At 36.8% G+C, this 19,800-nt stretch overlaps 1 protein-coding gene across 2 annotated transcripts in view; it reads left to right on the top strand.

The window, feature by feature from the left end:
• LRBA (LPS responsive beige-like anchor protein) overlaps window positions 1-19,800 on the top strand; it is a 767,039-nt gene that overhangs the window by 360,118 nt on the left and 387,121 nt on the right. For both annotated transcript variants that reach the window (XM_060116154.1, XM_060116148.1), the window contains exon 37: window positions 14,332-14,498. In XM_060116154.1, coding sequence (XP_059972137.1) covers window positions 14,332-14,498 — 167 coding nt within the window. The remainder of the gene's footprint in view (window positions 1-14,331; window positions 14,499-19,800) is intronic.

Here is a 19,800-nt window from a genome sequence, read left to right as displayed (position 1 = left end):
TTGGGTAGGTATTTCCAGTGTTTGGGTCTTATGATTAAAAGCACTATGGGCATATTCATACAATACATTTTTGTGGAAATATGTTATCATTCATTTTGAAGAAATACTTAGGATTGGAATTGCTAGGTGCTGTTGCAAGTTTATATTTAGGCTTAGAAGAAACTGCCAAACTACTTTCCAAAGTAGTTGTAGATTTTATACTTCATCTGGCTGGTTGGTAGTTATGAGAGTTCCATTTCATCCACATCCTTGCCAGTGTTTGATATTGTCAGTCCCTGTAATTTCAGCCCTGCTAGTATGTATATAGTGATAGTGTATTGCGGTTTTTATTTAAATTTCCCTACTGACTAAGCACTTTTTCACATACATATTGGTCATTTGTATATCTTTTGTAAAATGTCTGTTCAAATCCTTTGTTTATGATTTTAAATTTGTTTGTCTTATTGCGTTGTAGGAGTTCTTTATCCTGTAAGGAAATCTTTTGTTAATTATATGTATGGTGAATATTTTTTCTCATTGCCTTTTCTCTTGCATCTTCATTTTCTAAACAGTGCCTTTTAAAGAGCAGATTTTATAAATTTTGGTGAAGTCTAATTTGGCAGTTTTTCTATGGTTATGATTTTCTTTTATGGTTTCCAGTCTAAGTGCAGTCTAAGAATTTCAGTCTAGGTATTCTCTGCCTACACCAAGTTCATCAGATTTTCTGCTACTTTTTTTTCTAGAAGTGCTGTAATGTTAACTTTTGTATGTAGATCTTTGATTCATTTAGAATTAAGCATTTTTTGTATGGTATGAGGTGAAGACAAATTTCTTTCTTTTTTTTTCCCCCTGTGAGTGGCCAGATGTTTTAGCACTAGTTGTTGAAAAGATATTCTTTTTTCATTTAATAACCTATGCTCTATTGATTTCTAATTTTTAGTGTGATTCAAAGAGTATAAAATACTACAATTTCATTTATCTTTTGTAAAATTGTTTTGCTATTATTGTTTTCTTTTTTGTTCAGGTATATTTTGGACTCACCTTACCAATTTCCATAAGAAAACCTGCTAAACTTTTAATTAAGATTGGGTGGAGTCTATAAAATCAATTTGAAGAGAGTACATATTTTTAAAAACTGAGTTTTTATGTATTTATTTATTTATTCACATCTTTATTAGAGTATAAATACGTTACAATGTTGTGTTAGTTTCTGCTGTAAAACAAAGTGAATCAGCTATATGTATACATATATCCCCATATCCCCTCCCTCTTGAGCCTCCCTCCAACCTTCCCTATCCCATCCCTCTAGGTCATCACAAAGCACTGAGCTGCTCTTCCTGTGCTATGCAGCAGCTTCCCACTAGCCATCCACTTTATATTTGGTAGTGTGTATATATGTCAATGCCAATCTTTCGCTTCATCCCAGCTTCCCCTTTCCCTGTGCCCTCAAGTCTGTTCTGTACATCTGCATCTTTATTCCTGCCCTGCCACTAGGTTCATCAGTACTGCTTTTTAAAATCCCATATATATGCATTAGCATACGGTATTTGTTTTTCTTTTTCTGACTTACTTCACTCTGTATGACAGACTCTAGGTCCATCCATCTCACTATAAATAACCCAATTTCGTTCGTTTTTATGGCTGCGTAATATACCATTGTATATATGCGCCACATCTTCTTGGTTGCTTCCATGTCCTGGCTAATGTAAATAGTGCTGCAGTGAATATTGTGGTACATGTATCTTTTTAAATTACGGTTTTCTCAGGGTATATGCCCAGTAGTGGTATAGCTGGATCATATGGTAGTTCTATTTTTAGGTTTTTAAGGAACCTCCATACAGTTCTCCATAGTGGCTGTATCAATTTACATTCCTACCAACAGTGCAGGAGGGTTCCCTTTTCTCTACACTCCCTCTAGCATTTATTGTTTTTTATTTTTTATTTTTTTAAACATCTTTTAAGTATGAAGTATAATTGCTTTACAATGGTGTGTTGTTTCAGCTTTATAACAAAGTGAATCAGCCATATATATATATATATATATATCCCCATATCTCCTCCCTCTTGCATCTCCCTCACACCCTCCCTCTCCCACCACTCACGGTGGTCACAAGCACTGAGCTGATCTCCCTGTGCTATGTGGCTGCTCCCCACTAGCTATCTATTTTACATTTGGTAGTGTATATATGTCCATGCCACTCTCTCACTTTGTCCCAGCTTACCCTTCCCCCTCCCTGTGTCCTCACATCCATTCTCTATTCCTGTCCTGCCCCTAGGTTTTTCAGAACCATTTTGTTTTAGATTCCATACATATGTGTTAGCATACAGTATTTGTTTTTCTCTTTCTGACTTATTTCATTCTAGATCTATCCACCTCACTACAGATAACTCAATTTTGTTTCTTTTCATGGCTGAGTCATATTCCATTGTATATATGTGCCACATCTTCTTTATCCATTTATCTGTCAGTGGATACTTAGGTTGCTTCCATGTCCTGGCTATTCTAAATAGAGCTGCAGTGAACATTGGGGTACATGTGTCTTTTTGAATTATGATTTTCTTTGGGTATATGCCCTGTAGTGGGATTGCTGGGTCGTATGGGAGTTCTATTTTTAGTTTTCTAAGGAATCTCCATACTGTTCTCTATAGTGGCTGTATCAATTTACATTTCCACCAACAGTTCAAGAGTGTTTCCTTTTCTCCACACCCTCTCTAGCATTTCTTGTTTGTGGGTTTTTTGATGATGGCCATTCTTTTTTTTTTTTTTTTTTGCGGTATGCGGGCCTCTCACTGTTGTGGCCTCCCCCGTTGTGGAGCACAGGCTCCGGACGCGCAGGCTCAGCGGCCATGGCTCACGGGCCCAGCCGCTCCGCGGCATATGGGATCCTCCCAGACCGGGGCACGAACCCGTATCCCCTGCATCGGCAGGCGGACTCTCAACCACTTGCGCCACCAGGGAGGCCCGATGATGGCCATTCTGACTGGTGTGAGGTGATACCTCGTTGTAGTTTTGATTTGCATTTCTCTCATGATTAGTGATGCTGAGTATCCTTGCATGTATTTGTTGGCAATCTGTATGTCTTCTCTGGAGAAAAATCTATTGAGGTCTTCTGCCCACTTTTGGACTGGGTTGTTTGTTTTTGTGGTATAGAGCTGCATGAGCTGGTTATATATTTTGGAGATTAATCCCTTGTCAGTTGCTTCGTTTGCAAATATTTTCTCCCATTCTGAGGGTTGTCTTATCATCTTGTTTATGGTTTCCTTTGCTGTGCAAAAGCTTTTAAGTTTCATTAGGTCTCATTTGTTTGTTTTTATTTCCATTTCTTTAGGAGGTGGGTCCAAAAGGATCTTGCTGTGATTTATGTCATAGAGCTTTCTGCCTATGTTTTCCTCTAAGAATTTTATAGTGTCTTGCCTTACATTTAGGTCTTTAATCCATTTAGAATTTATTTTTCTGTATGGTGTTAGGAAGTTTCTAATTTCATTCTTTTACATGTAGCTGTCTAGTTTTCCCAGCACCACTTATTGTAGAGGCTGTCTTTTCTCCATTGTATATTCTTGCCTCCTTTGTCAAAGATAAGGTGACCATATGTGCGTGGGTTTATCTCTGGGCTTTCTATCATGTTCCATTGATCTATCTTTCTGTTTTTGTGCCAGTACCATACTGTCTTGAATACTATAGCTTTGTAGTATAGTCTGAAGTCGGGGAGCCTGATTCCTCCAGCTCTGTTTTTCTTTCTCAAGATTGCTTTGGCTATTCAAGATCTTTGTGTTTCCATATAATTTGTAAAAAATTTTTTCTAGTTCTGTGAAAAATGCCATTGCCAGTTTGATAGGGATTGCATTGAACCTGTAGATTGCTTTGGGTAATATAGTCATCTTCACGATATTGATTCTTGCAATCCAGGAGCATGGTATATCTCTCCACCTATTTATGTTATCTCTGATTTCTTTCATCAGTGTTTTATAGTTTTCTGAGTACAGGTCTTTGCCTCCTTAGGTAGATTTATTCCTAGGTATTTTAATCTTTTTGTTGTGATGGTAAATGGGAGTGTTTCCTTAATTTCTCTTTCTGATCTTTTGTTGTTAGTGTATAGGAATGCCAGAGATTTCTGTGCATTAACTTTGTATCCTGCAGCCTTACCAAATTCATTGATTAGCTCTAGTAGTTTTCTGGTAGCATCTTTAGGATTCTCTATGTATAGTATCATGTCATCTGCAGACGGTGACAGTTTTACTTCTTCTTTTCCGATTTGGATTCCTTTTATTTCTTTTTGTTCTCTAATAGCTGTGGCTAAAACTTCCAGAACTATGTTGATTAATAGTGGTGAGAGTGGGCAACCTTATCTTGTTCCTGATCTTAGTGGAAAAGGTTTCAGTTTTTCACCATTGAGGACGATATTGGCTGTTGGTTTGTCATATATGGCATTTATTATGTTGAGGAAAGTTCCCTGTATGCCTACTTTCTGCAGTGTTTTCATCATAAATGGGTGTTGAATTTTTTTGAAAGCTTTCTCTGCATCTACTGAGATGATATATGGTTTTTCTCCTTCAGTTTGTTAATATGGTGTATCACGTTGATTGATTTGCGTATATTAAAGAATCCTTGCATTCCTGGAATAAACCCCACTTGATCATGGTGTATGATCCTTTTAATGTGCTGTTGGATTCTGTTTGCTAGTATTTTGTTGAGGATTTTTGCATTTATGTTCATCAGGGATATTGGCCTCTGGTTTTCTTTCTTTGTGACATCTTTATTTGGTTTTTGTATCAGGGTGATGGTGGCCTCGTAGAATGAGTTTGGGAGTTTTCCTCCCTGTGCTATATTTTGGAAGAGTTTGAGAAGGATAGGTGTTAGCTCTTCTCTAAATGTTTGATAGAATTCGCCTGTGAAGCCGTCTGGTCCTGGGCTTTTGTTTGTTGGAAGATTTTTAATGACTGTTTCAATTTCAGTGCTTGTGATTGGTCTGTTCATATTTTCTATTTCTTCCTGGTTCAGTCTCGTCAGTTGTGCATTTCTAAGAATTTGTTCTTTTCTTCCAGGTTGTCCATTTTATTGGCATAGAGTTGCTTGTAGTAATCTCTCATGATCCTTTGTATTTCTGTAGTTCCAGTGGTTACTTCTTCTTTTTCATTTCTAATTCTGTTGACTTGAGTCTTCTCCCTTTTTTTCTTGATGAGTCTGGCTAATAGTTTATCAACTTTTTTTATCTTCTCAAAGAATCAGCTTTTAGTTTTATTGATGTTTGCTATCATTTCCTTCATTTCTTTTTCATTTATTTCTGATCTGATCTTTATGATACCTTTCCTTCTGCTAACTTTAGGGTTTTTTTGTTCTTCTTTCTCCTTGCTTTAGGTGTATGGTTAGGGTGTTTATTAGAGATGTTTCCTGTTTCTTACGTTAGGACTGTATTGCTGTAAACTTCCCTCTTAGAACTGCTTTTGCTGCATCCCATAGGTTTTGGGTCATCGTGTCTCCATTGTCATTTGTTTCTAGGTATTTTTTGATTTCCTCTTTGATTTCTTCAGTGTTCACTTCGTTATTAAGTAGTGTATTGTTTATCCTCTATGTGTTTGTATTTTTTACAGATCTTTTCCTTTAATTGATATCTAGTCTCCTAGTGTTGTGGTCAGAAAAGTTACTTGATACAATTTCAGTTTTCTTAAATTTACCAAGGCTTGATTTGTGACCCAAGGTATGATCTATTCTGAAGAATGTTCCATGAGCAGTTGAGAAAAATGTGTATACTGTTTTTTTTGGATGGAATGTCCTATAAATATCAATTAAGTCCATCTTGTTTAATGTATCATTTAAAGCTTGTGTTTCTTTATTTATTTCCATTTTGGATGATATGTCCATTTGTGAAAGTGGGGTGTTAATGTCCCCTACTGTGTAGTGGGAAGAAGCAGCCGCATAGCATAGGGAATCAGCTCGGTGCTTTGTGACTGCCTGGAGGGGTGGGATAGGGAGGGTGGGATGGAGGGAGACGCAAGAGGGAAGGGATATGGGAACAGATGTATATGTATGGCTGATTCACTTTGTTATAAAGCAGAAACTAAAAAAAAAAAAAAGTCCCCTACTATGATTGTGTTACTGTCCATTTCCCCTTTTATGGCTGTTAGTATTTGCCTTATGTATTGAGGTGCTTCTATGTTGGGTGCATAAATATTTACAATTGTTATATCTTCTTCTTGGATCGATCCCTTGATCATTATGTAGTGTCCTTCTTTGTCTCTTGTAATAGTCTTTATTTTAAAGTCTATTTTGTCTGATATGAGAATTGCTACTCCAGCTTTCTTTTGATTTCCATTTGCATGGAATATCTTTTTCCATCCTCTCACTTTAAGTCTATGTGTGTCCCTAAGTCTGAAGTGGGTCTCTTGTAGACAGCACATATATGGGTCTTGTTTTTTTATCCATTCAGCCAGTTTGTGTCTTTTGGTGGGAGCATTTAATCCATTTACATTTAAGGTAATTATTGATATGTATGTTGCTAGTCCTATTTTCTTTATTGTTTTGGGTTTGTTATTGTAGGTCTTTTCCTTCTCTTGTGTTTCCTGCCTAGAGAAGTTCCTTTAGCATTTGTTGTAAAGCTGGTTTGGTGGTGCTGAACTCTCTCAGCTTTTGCTTGTCTGTAAACGTTTTAATTTTTCCATCAAATCTGAATGAGATTCTTGCTGAGTAGAGTAATCTTGGTTGCAGGTTTTTCTCCTTCATCACTTAAATATGTCCTGCCATTCCCTTCTGGCTTTCAGAGTTTCTGCTGAAAGATCAGCTGTTAACCTTATGGGGATTCCCCTGTGTGTTATTTGTTGTTTTTCCCTTGCTGCTTTCAGTGTGTTTTCTTTGTATTTAATTTTTGATAGAGTGATTAATATGTGTCTTGGCGTGTTTCTCCTTGGATTTATCCTGTACTGGACTCTCTGTGCTTCCTGGACTTGATTATCTATTTCCTTTCCCACATTAGGGACGTTTACAACTAGAATCTCTTCAAATATTTTCTCAGTCCCTTTCTTTTTGTCTTCTTTTTGGGACCCCTATTATTCGAATGTTGGTGCGTTTAATGTCCCAGGGGTCTCTGAGACTGTCCTCAGTTCTTTTCATTCTTTATTCTTTATTCTGCTCTGCAGTAGTTATTTCCACTATTTTATCTTCCAGGTCACTTATCCGTTCTTCTGCCTCAGTTATTCTGCTATTGATCCCTTCTAGAGTATTTTTAATTTCATTTATTGTGTTCATCATTCCTTGTTTCCTCTTTAGTTCTTCTAGGTCCTTGTTAAATGTTTCTTGCATTTTCTCTATTCTATTTCCAAGATTTTGGATCATCTTTACTATCATTATTCTGAATTCTTTTTCAGGTAGACTGCCTATTTCCTCTTCATTTGTTAGGTCTGGTGGGTTTTCATCTTGCTCCTTCATCTGCTGTATGTTTTTCTGTCTTCTCCTTTTGCTTATCGTACTGTGTTTGGGGTGTCCTTTTTGCAGGCTGCAGGTTTGTAGTTCCCGTTGTTTTTGGTGTCTGTCCCCAGTGGCTAAGGTTCGTTCAGTGGGTTGTGTAGGCTTTCTGGTGTAGGGGACTAGTGCCTGTGTTCTGGTGGATGAGGCTGGATCTTGTCTTTCTGGTGGGCAGGTCCACGTCTGGTGGTGTGTTTTGGGGTGTCTGTGAGCTTATTATGATTTTAGGCAGCCTCTTTGGTAATGGATGGGACTGTGTTCCTGTCTTGCTAGTTGTTTGGCATAGAGTGGCCAGCACTGTAGCTTGCCGGTCATTGAGTGAAGTTGGGTCTTTGCGTTGAGGTGGAGATCTCTGGGAGATTTTCGCCATTTGATATTACGTTGAGCTGGGAGGTCTCTTGTGGACCAGTGTCCTGAAGTTGGCTCTCCCACCTCAGAGGCACACCACTGACTCCTGGCTGGAGCACCAAGAGCCTTTCATCCACAAGGCTCATAATAAAAGGGAGAAAAATTGGAAGGAAAGAAAGAAAGGATAAAATAAAATAAAGTAAGATAAAATAAAATATATTTATTAAAATAAAAAATAATTGTTAAGAAAAAATTTTTAACAGTAAAAAAAAAAAGAAAACAAAAAGACAGAACCCTAGGTCAAATGGTGAAAGCAAAGCTATACAGACAAAATGTCACACAGAAGCATACATATACACACAAAAAGAGGAAAAGGGAACAAAATATATATATTGTTGCTCCCAAAGTCCACCTCCTCAATTTGGGATGATTCCTTGTCTATTCAGGTATTCCACAGATGCTGGGTACATCAGGTTGATTGTGGAGATTTAATCCGCTGCTCCTGAGGCTGCTGGGAGAGATTTCCCTTTCTCTGTTCGCACAACTCTCGGGGCTCAGGTTTGGATTTAGACCCGCCTCTACGTGTAGGTCACCTGAGGGCGTCTGTTATTCGCTCAGACAGGACAGGGTTAAAGGAGCATCTGATTTGGTGTCCCTGGCTCACTCAGGCCAGGGGGAGGGAGGGGTTCGGATGCGGGTCGAGCCTGTGGCTGCAGAGGCCGGCCTGACCGTGACGTTGCACCAGCCTGAGGCGTTCCGTGTGTCTTCCCGGGGAAGTTGTCTCTGGGTCCCGGGACCCTCGCAGTGGCGGGCTGCACAGGCTTTCGGGAGGGGAGGTTTGGATAGTGACGTGTGCTCGCACACAGGCTTCCTTTTGGCGGCAGCAGGAGCCTTAGCGTCTCATGCCCGTCTCTGGGGTCCGCGCTGGTATCCGAGGCTCGCGCCTGTCTCTGGAGCTCCTTTAGGCGGCACTGTTAATCCCCTCTCCTCGTGCACCAGCAAACAGAGAGAAGAAAAAGTTTCTTGCCTCTTCGGCAGGTCCGGACTTTTTCCCGGACTCCCTCCCAGCTAGCTGTGGCGCAGTAGCCCCCTTCAGGCTGTGTTCACGCCGTCAAACCCAGTCCTCTCCCCTAATTGCTTTTTTTTTTTTTTTTTTTTTTTTTTTTTTTTTTTTGCGGTATGCGGGCCTCTCACTGTTGTGGCCTCCCCCGTTGCGGAGCACAGGCTCCGGACGCGCAGGCTCAGCGGCCATGGCTCACGGGCCCAGCCGCTCCGCGGCATATGGGATCCTCCCAGACCGGGGCACGAACCCGTATCCCCTGCATCGGCAGGCGGACTCTCAACCACTTGCGCCACCAGGGAGGCCCCCTAATTGCTTTTTTAAAAAATCGATTAAGGTGATATGTTTTTCTCCTTTTTTTCTGTTTTATAGTGAATTGTACTGATTGATATTTAAATCTTAAACCAGCTTTGTATTTCATGGATAAACTCTACTTCATCCTGATGTATAATCCATTTTATAGGTAGTATTTTGTTGAAAGTGTTTGTGTTTATTTGGGCAAATTATAGTAGTGTTTAGTTTTCTATTCCTTTAATGCAAAATTGGATGCACTGTATTCCTTAGCTTCTGTCATCTGATTTTAATATTTGTATTGTTTCTTCCTTCAATATTTAATCTTTTCTAATATAAAATTGGAAGCTATAAATTTTATTTTAAATGCTGTTGTGGCCAATTCCCACAAATTTTTCTAATTTTCCTTCTGATTTCATCTTTTTTCCATATTTTGTTACTTGGAGATGAATTGCTTAATTTCCAATTATTTTGGAATTTTTCATATTTTTTTCCATTTTTATATTCAGCCAAAGAATCAAAAGGATCTATTTTTATATCTCTTTCTCTGCATGAGTTCCTATTCTCTAGTAGTTTGTCTTTCAAATTCCCATCTTACCTTCTCAATAGACATCTTCATACTTGTGTTACCTGTAAAAAGCTGTAGGAGAAATATACTTTCTGGGTCTTGAAAATGTCTTGAGGATATTTCGGGAATAGTGTATAATCTGAGTGTATCTGACATATAGGTTGGATAGACAGGCATGTAAAAGATTATATGCCATGTTAGTGAATTATAAGAAGGCCATGCATACACAGATCTAGCTAGTAAAATTTGGTTCTAATTGTTCGATATTTTAGACAATTATGTATTTTTTTGAGGATGGGGTATATAAATATATTTGTGTTTTACCAAAGTAAATTCTTCTAGGAACAGTTCTGGGACTGCTCATAAAATGAGAGAAGATTATTTGAAGAGCTGAGTTGTGAGCGAATAAAGATCTACGTTAGGACAGTGATAAGAGTGGTTAAGAGGTTTTGCTAAATGTAGTGGTGGGATATGAAGTGCAGGAACTTGAGAAGTCACAGATGACAGAAATAGAAAAGCTTTCCCGTTTCAGTTTAATAGCATGTTTCAGATAAAGGTGGTAGGTTCAGTTTTGTACATTTTTAATTTTAGGTACTTATTGAATGATTGGAGACTATCCTACAGGTAGAAATGTGGGTCTGAATTTAGGAAAACAGCTGGGTTAGATATGAAAAATTTGACAGCTATATCTAAGTTGATAATAATAGATGATATGGGAGTGGATGATATTGCCAGGGGACATATGACAAAGCCTTGAGAAAATGCCAGAGTACTGGGAAATGATGCAGAAAACGTCTGACCACCAAAAAAGGTGATCAGAGTGATCGCAGAAGGATAATAGAAAAATCTGCTTAATTTTAAGTTCACTCCTCTCTGAGCTTTCATAAAAAGGACACATAGTAAACTTAGGTAGAGACATAGCATCTGGAAGGAAAGACTGAATGTGGTATTGTCTTCATTTCTTTATTTACATTTAAGCCAGAATAGTTACTTGAATTATAAATGTTCAGTCTAAATTGTTTCTCTCTTTATTTTCTCCCTGAAAGTAAGTGAATTTTTTTTCAAAACTAGGTGTATTTACCTTATATTTTATTAATTCTATGCTAGTAAATCTTAGATTTCTTTAGCAATAATCAATTATATTTGAATTAGTAGTTTCCAAGATGCTTATTTCTTTTGTTTTTAAGATTCAGATTTTTGGGGGTTATTGTTGTGACATCTTATTACTTAGTTTATGTGTTGCTTAAAATAGGAATATAGAAAAGTTGATGTAAAGTAAAATTGAATGCAAGTACTAGACCTGGCCCTTGATTTTATTGATAGATGGTACATTTTGGCAAGGTCTCTTGGGGTACCTCCACTCAAACTTTAAACACAAGCACACACACAAATATATATACTCCTTCAATAAGTAACATGTGTTTGATCTTGAAGCAGATATTCCTCATCTGTACTTGACTTTGAGTGATATGTCATATGTTGAACTTGTTATTGGTTTTTAATAAGAATATATCCAAATTCCATTTTAAAGTTTTTAAGAATAGAAAGAAGTTCATTATATCTTTACAAAACATTCTTGTTTGGTTTCCTTTTATCATGCTTTAAGGTTACATGTGACTATAATGTTCCACAATGAGACAGAGATTGATAATCAGGAAAGAATAGCCCTTTAATGTGATTTATATCTATAGATTTTATGTCAGATATGAAAAGTTGCTGTTTAAATTGTAAAGGAGGATCCATTAAAGAACACTTTAAACCATTTTACTATTTAACATAGCTTGAACCCTTCTTTTTAGAATTATGCCTTTTAAAGCAAACTTTAGTTGCTTACCAAATGTTTGCAAAATATGATTTGATAAAGTTAAATTATTCTAATATTAATAAAATACAGAAATAATAGCCTTTAAAATAGTACATTTAATATGAAGGTATCTGGTGTTTCAGGGGAGTATAGAAGCCAGTTATTTTCTAATTTCCATCAGTAATTTTAATTTCCTCTTGTCAGGTAAGGTTAGACAAGGGTAGAGTATGTATAGAGTAGGGAATGGTGAAGGTATAAAAATTCTTCAAATGTTTCCCATTTTGTCCTGTTGTCCTATTGGTTTCAGTGTATGGTTGGGTTAGATGTGAAATAACCTGTAGGTTGCTGCCTAGTTCTGGGATGAATCTCTGAAACTATCACATAGCAGTTGACAGTTTTGTTACAATGGAATCATTCCCTAGTTATCTTCACTTAAACTACTCCCCTTCAAGTATTTATTAATCATATTTTCTTTTATTTGCTCAAATCATATTTTTGACAAACTGAATTGTCCTATGGTTTGGCTCAATCTTTTTAATGTATTATCCAGCATTTGCCTTTAATTTCTTATAAATCTAATTTCTAACATGATTTATTTTCTTCATATCAGTGTTTAGGTAAAAGATGTACTTTGCCTTTACCAGTGTACAAAAACTAACCTCTTAGAGGTTGGCCAAAATCTTCCAATGATACAATTCCTAGAGCTAATATAATCCTCTCATTGTGCAGATGAAAACAGTTAGACCTAGTGAGGTAAAGTGAGTTAGTTGCCCAAGACTGACAAGAGCTACTGCCAAGGATGATGCTTTAGTCTCCTTTTTGATTTGCTTCCCAATCTTATGTTTATTCATATGCATATATAATATATATTCATATATATTGAATATAATATATATTATATGATATGTGTGAAAGAGACTTAAGCATCTGCAAATTTTGGTATCCGTAGGGGTCCTGGATCCTATTCCCCCCACCCCATAGCAAGGGACTACTGTACTTTGATTCCCACTTCCCTCCTCACAATCTATAAGGAGTGAGGATTCTCCAGGGCAAAGGCTATCAAGCTAAGTCAACTTTTTATCCCTAAAGCCTAGTGTTTTGCACAGACTAAGAGATATTTGATTCCTTATGCATGTACATAAACACCATATCAGTTGGGTTGCTTATGGTGTTAGGAGCAGAAAACCCACTTCACACTGGCCTTCCGTGACTGAACAGGAGCTCACAGGTTCTAGTAAAACGTCTTAGGAGAACAAAACAAAGGTGTCCCAGAAAGTATAAAGGTAGGCTGGTCTTTGATCCAGACGTTCATGATTCCATTTGGAATAAGCTCTTACGTTTACTCTTTAGTTCTGTGATTCTCATAGCTCTGCCCCCTTTGGGGTTTGGCTTCATCCTCAGGCTTGCTTCTCTCCTGCAGAAAGAGCTTTCAATACTCCTGGAATTATGTACGTCCTCTTTTACACCGTAAGAGGAAGGAAGGGATTCCCCAGCAACACTTCTGACCTTTCCTCTTAATTGCACCAATTAGATCAAGTGCTGTTCCCTCAGACCGTTTGTCAGTGTGGGTGTGATTCTTACCCGCATTGGTTTAGGACAGTTAAGTCCCTCTCTTATTGCCGGGACAGTGCTGGGGATAGTGTATGGCAACAATCTATCTAAGCTGGTATACAGTAGGAAAGGATTCCAGCATCACATTTTTATTACTCATCATAGGTTGTGTATACATGTGGATGTATATGTGAGCTTACATTTGGAGGTTAAGGGAAAGGAGCCCAATAGACTCTGTGCCCAGAATTAAGTAGTAAGTTTACATTAATTGTTTTTTTAATTTTAAACAATTAATTAGCTAGTAGTATAGCACCATAAACATGACACCACGAGTGTCTGAATTCCAAAAGAAAAGAAATAAGCAACTTGGAAACTAGTGATTGTATTGTATCTGAGTATTGCTAAAGAATCCTAAAATTTTTTGGCAAAATTGATATCTAAGAAAGTACTTTTCAAGCTTTAATGTATAAATTACCTGGGGATCTCATTAAAATCCAGATTTTGATTTAGTAGGTATGGAGTGGGACCTATAATGCTGCATTTTTAATAAGTTCCTAGGTGATTCTAGTGCTGGTGGTCCATTTTACATAGCTAGGGTTTAAAAGACCAAACTGTTTTTGTCATTTTCTAAAGGTGTTGAGAACCAGCTCAGTTTACTATTGCAGGCCACCAATGTCTCTTTTCTGGACTTCTGCAGTAGCCTTGTAGTAGCCTCCCTCCTTAACCCTCGTGTCCCACTACAATCCATTCTCTAAATGGAGCTTATAGTGATCATTTTAATATGTAAGTCAATCACATCACTCCCGTAATTAACCTTCTACTGGTATTCCACTGCATTAGAATAAAATCTAAACTCTTTACCATGACTATACTGTACGAAATGATGCAGCCCCTGCCTGCCTCTCCAAACTCACTTCATACCACTCTTCCCTTTATTCACTTTGCTTGAGTGCTTTGCAACCGCCCTTCATGATGCTTGTAATGTGGACCCTGCATCTTCACATGACTGGCTTCTTCTCTTTATTCAGGTCTCTGCTTAAATATTAACCACTTCTGAGTGTATCTTATGAGTGACTTAAGAGAAATAAATTCTTGGGGGATTGTTGTACTGAGAATAGACCACCAGCTCTGTCAATTCAGTTAAGGAGTGATGTAAAAGTCACTTTAAATTTTTGGTTGGTTCAGTTCATATTAGAGATTATTTCATAATGCATTTAAAGGGTTTGTTTCCATATTTTTATAGTATTAATAGATATTTCTTTTTCCTATCCCAGTCACTGTGTGCCCAGTATTCAGCAGACAGACGAGAAGATGAGAAGATGTGTGATCATTTGATAAGAGCAGCCAAATATCGAGACCATGTGACAGCAACTCAGCTAATCCAGAAAATTATCAACATTCTCACAGACAAGCATGGAGCCTGGGGAAATTCTGCAGTGAGGTAAAGTTATACCTTTAGGATTTGGCCACTGATTTTCTATAGAAGTCCTTGGTTTAGATAAATGGCTTTGGATATGATCAAGGCCAGATGAAGAACAAAGTAATTTAATTTTGTATTTTATCTTCTACAATGAATTTAAAGCAAAGGGGAAGGAGAAAATCAGTATGGGTATAGTTATGGATCTTTGTGGAAATTTCATTTCCCTTCAACTACTTATAAAAGAATAGTGCTCATATATTTATTTATTTTGAAGTGAACTGTTAAGGGAAGTAGTTAGTGTAAACTGCTTTTACTAGTTGCATTTATATCTGAATTTATACAAGTACAATAGTTTATTTAAAGAAACTATTCCCTATTTTACACTTTTGAGTTTTTAACACATAAATTTAAAAACATAATAATATGTGTTGTTTTCTTGAATTTTGTTGCAAATTACAGGGCTGTGATGAAAAAATACCATCTTTAAAATTTTATTTACTACATCTACCTCCTTTTAAGATTATCAAACTGAACGTGCAATTTTTTGTTCTAATTTTAGAAACAAAATATTTACTTTCTAGGACTAAGGAACTTAGATAAATCATAAAATTTAGTCTTTTTGGAATATTTTATTCTACAAGTCTTAGAAACATGTTTTGACTCATTTAAGTAATGTTAATGAAAAAGTTCTTTATCTTCCCATTAGAAAGATTTTTTTTTTTTTTTGCTGTACGCGGGCCTCTCACTGCTGTGGCCTCTCCCGTTGCGGAGCACAGGCTCCGGACACACAGGCCCCGCGGCCATGGCTCGCGGGCCCAGCCGCTCCGCGGCATGTGGGATCCTCCGGGATCGGGGCACGAACCCGCGTCCCCTGCATCGGCAGGCGGACTCTCAACCACTGCGCCACCAGGGAGGCCCAGAAAGATATTTTTTAATTCCACATTTCTGCATAACTTTTTCTGGAAGACAACAACTACAAAAGAAAATAGCAAATTACTTGTATATTATATATAGGCGTAACTGGTTTGTGCTTGTGTTTTAAGCAATTCATGTGTCTAGCAGACATCAAAGTCTAGTTTTAGAGATTTTCCAGTAAACAGAAAAAGATTTTAGTTTTTTTTTAAGCTGAACTTTAAACTAGTTGAGTTGAAACCTATCTGATATGAGATGTTTTTGTTTTGAGTACAAGTATTCACTAATATAGAGTAGATATATCTCATCATGCTTACTGTGAAGAATACTTAAATAAAATGAATTATGTTTCTGGGCATATCATTTTTGGTGTTCAGAGGAAGGAATGCAGGTCAAGGTCTTGAAGGCAAAAGGACTGAGTAAAAGCAGAAACCATGTTTGTTTGTTTGTTTTAATTACTATTCCAGCTGATCTCAGCTGCAAGAATGGTCATGGGAATGACATGAATTACTGGGTCAGGGCTCTCTAGTGCCTTATATTGCAACATGTAAAAGCCCATGGGTGTGTGTTTGGAGAGGACTGGGGAAGGGGAGTTGTATTGAGGATTTTAGAGTTTCCAGATACTTTAATGTAACAGATTTGTTATAGTCATTTTGACACCTGGTACTGAATAAATTAGAAGATTACTTTGAGGTACAGTGCTTGGCACATACTGGGAACTAAATATGTGTTTGTTACATTTTTTTTTAGGATTAAAAAAAATTTTTTTTGACCTAAAAGGAGTTTTACAATTTTAAAATGAAAACCTTTAGGCAACTTATGCCAAAGGGGTCATTTTTATAAGATCAAAATTCTTTCTCGTGATAGCTATACCATTGTATAGCTCAGTATACCTGTGCTGTCAACACGAAAGTGTTTTTCTGAAGTGATTTTGGTGTAATAAAGTATCTTGGAGAACTAAATGGACTGTGAAATGTATTTGTCTAGAAATAATTAGTGTTTCTGTAATAGAGTTGTTCAAGGGTTCGACTCTTTTATTCTATGAAGCCAGAAAAAATTGAATTCTGAAGTTTTAATATTTCCCCAAATTTACAGGACATTTTTTACTTTTTTGCTCCCGAGTAAAAACAGCTGTCAAACTTTGCTTTAAATGTGTACATTTTTAATTAAGAGCAACAACAAAGGATGCGTCATTGAAAGGAAAATTAATATTAGTGAATTGATATTTTCCTCTTTATAAATCTCATAACTTACTTAGATTTTATTAGAAATAATGCTTAACAAAGCACATTGCCTCCATGCTGATATTTTTGTCGTTGTATTTAGTTCAGTGTCACATTCAACTGTTACTTATTTGGAATACCTAGTTGCTCCCTAATGCCTTTAATATAATTATCTTAAAATAGACCTTTTCAGTATTAATTCCAATTAGAGTGGATTTCTAGACCTTGGTGCCCTTTTTTAGGAAGCTATGTAAGAATATGTAGTTGATAAAACGTTTGCTGGCTTACCATTCTTTGAGAGTGGTTAACTATTCTGATTTCCCTTGTATGAGGCTTGCATAATCAGCTTGTAAATTATGGACATGGTTATAATAAATGAGACTAACACAGTGTACTTTGTTCTTCACTTAGCATAATTCTAGAAAACATAAACGGCATTAGAGAGAAATCAGAGTCATACTGTAGCTCTAATGCATTTAACTATCCTAAGCCTGTTAAAAGAAATATGCACAATGAGCAAAATTCTAGTAAAGAGGATTAAATTGTTTTAAGTATAATTCCTTTGTGTTTTATCTTAAGAATTATAGTAGCATTTTGTCTTATAAATTCAATCATATTAGAATATATAGAAATTTCATTTGTGGCATTTTTTATTTTGACCCTCCTTTGGAATCCACATAATTTCCTTGTAGCCATGGCTATGTAGGCCTAATACTTTCCCATTAATGTCATTTGTTTTGTTTCACTATTGATGGCTTTTCTAATGCCACACGATCAGCGGGCTGCAATCCTGGCAGCTGGCCTGGGATCGGCAGTGGTTTTAATAAATCACAATCAGACCCATGCCATTACATCAATATTTTTAGTCAATTATAGAGAAGGTCAGGTGCTACATTCAGTATAGGAGCCTCAGCATGTGGCATTTGAGAAACATCTGGTCCTGCAACAAAACTGCAAGCTGGGAAAAAAAGAATCCAATTTATCCCATCTAAAGAGACCAAATGAAATCTGCTGCTTTATGGATAGCACAATGATGATTATAGCCATTTTGAACATGTTATACTTGCTAGGCTTAATACCCTTTATAAAGACATATTCCCAAAAGTTTCCATTCAATAAAAACTGAAAATGAAAATATTATTTTCTCAGAAGCAGATGGGAATTGTTGTTTCCTCACAGCAGGCATCTAATATCTTTTGACACCTAGTGACCTGCCTGAATGCAATTTGTGTCTTAATATCCCGCTTATACCAGCTTTTGCCACAAGAGAAAGAGAGAGGAGCTCTCTCTTTCTCTCTCTCTCTCCTTTCTTTGATGCCTAGACTATTGCATTGGCAGGTAAAGAAAGTATTCCTCCCTTAGAGCTCTTACAACTGTGTGCCCTTTACTGTCATTGCATTTTTTCAAATGCTTGGAGATTTCAGGAAATAATGGGACAGACAAGCACCTGTTCATCCATACATTACTGTCACCTGGAGTGAGGCTCAGGTGAAAACAGAGAGCGCTTGATAAGAACAGTGGAATAAGCAGGAAAGAGGCCACAAATGAGCAGAGTGGCAGAAGTAATGTTTTTCCGGTGCATGGAGCAGGCATTGTGTTTATTTGGGTCAGGAGACAAATCATCTTTCATGTAGATGACACCTGGTAAAGTGGCTGAATGTAAGCAGGATGAGGAGAGATGATGGAGAACCCTGGATGGGAGTCTCAGAGGACATGCTACCCTTTTCTCATATCGCCCTTCATTGCATTCTAATAGGCTGACTAATGTACCATGGAAATTCGCTCTTGGTATTAGTCTGGGAAAGAAGGTGGTTCTCTTCTGCTCTGAAAAATGCATGGATAGAGCTAGAAACATAAATTATCTTAGAAGTAATAAGGTTTAGGAGTTTTTAAGAGAATCTCTTATCAAGATTCTTGAATGCCTTTGATTAGTTTAGGATACTGTATTTAGGTTGAGATTTCTGCTGCTTTAAGAAACTCCGTTTCAGATGGCTTGAATGTGTTCTAATGGATGCCCTCAAGCTAGAGGCGTCTCTTCCTGAAAGACATTCATCTTTTTTCTGTGTCACAAGCTTGCCGGTAAAATCTTTGTGATGCTCTCTCCAATTTTTCTTCAGTAAATCAAATCTTCTTTCAGAAAGATGAATGCTGTAAGGTTGGAGTGTTATAAAAAAAAAATCAATGCAGGCAAAATTGAAACAGTATGCCTCTGTATTGATTGGCCTTGTGAAATCGAAACTAACAGCTTTGTAACTGTTCCAGTGGACAGTTAGCTGACCTGTAATGGGCAAACTATCAATATTAACATTACTATTTTATCTTGTACTATGTCATTTTAAAATCCAGAGTCCAAGGAAAGGAAAGGCCTAAAGAATTTTTAATCTTTGTAGGAAATATCCCATTTTCTTTTTATATACCATTGTTTGAAGAAAGCAGTAGCTAATGTACTTGACCTATAAAAAACTAAGACTAGGGCAGTGTTGGTTTTATATCAGTTACTCTTTTTAAAACACAACAACAAAAAAAAAAACCTGGATTTTTTTGAAAATAATTTCTGATTTTTAAAAAAACTTCCGCTGGTGAAATTTAATATTGAACATCTTTTTGGTTGTGTTTCCCATTTCAACGGAAATGTATTATGTCTTTTGAAAACATTCTTCATCTCCAGTTTTTTATTAAGTAGGTAATACCAGTGAATTTCTAGAGAAATTAAAGTGCTAACACACTTTCCTTATCAAGAGTTCATTTTAGGCATTTGATTTCATTATAGTACGTGGGTAATCGAGCAGATGTCTAGTCATAGGTATAATATACCCAATCTTATTCTTTCAAATGCTTTTGTTTTTATTCCTACCCACCCCTGGGAGCTAGTACTTGACATCAGTACAAGCACCACTCACTGCTCTCTCTGGAGCTTTGATGATGCTAGAAATTCTTTATAACCAATCCCGACAATAACATTGTAAGATGGCTTAATAAACTGAACATTTTCCCCATTTACCCTCTCCTTGTTCCCTTTCTTAGAAAGGAAAGAAAAAAATCAATAGCTTATAAAACAAATGGAAGAATCTATGGAGATGTCAGTTAAAGAAAACAGGTGTATTTGAAAGTGTTTACATGAAAAGAATAGTTTCAAACACTAAGCACATTAAATACCTATGCCCAGAACATAATGAGACTTGTTCATA

The sequence above is a fragment of the Mesoplodon densirostris genome, chromosome 1, assembly GCF_025265405.1.
Source record: "Mesoplodon densirostris isolate mMesDen1 chromosome 1, mMesDen1 primary haplotype, whole genome shotgun sequence".
NCBI classification, from domain to species: Eukaryota; Metazoa; Chordata; class Mammalia; order Artiodactyla; family Ziphiidae; genus Mesoplodon; species Mesoplodon densirostris.
The sequence above is the reverse complement of the archived record's forward strand: the minus strand, read 5'-3'. Positions and strand labels throughout refer to the sequence as shown.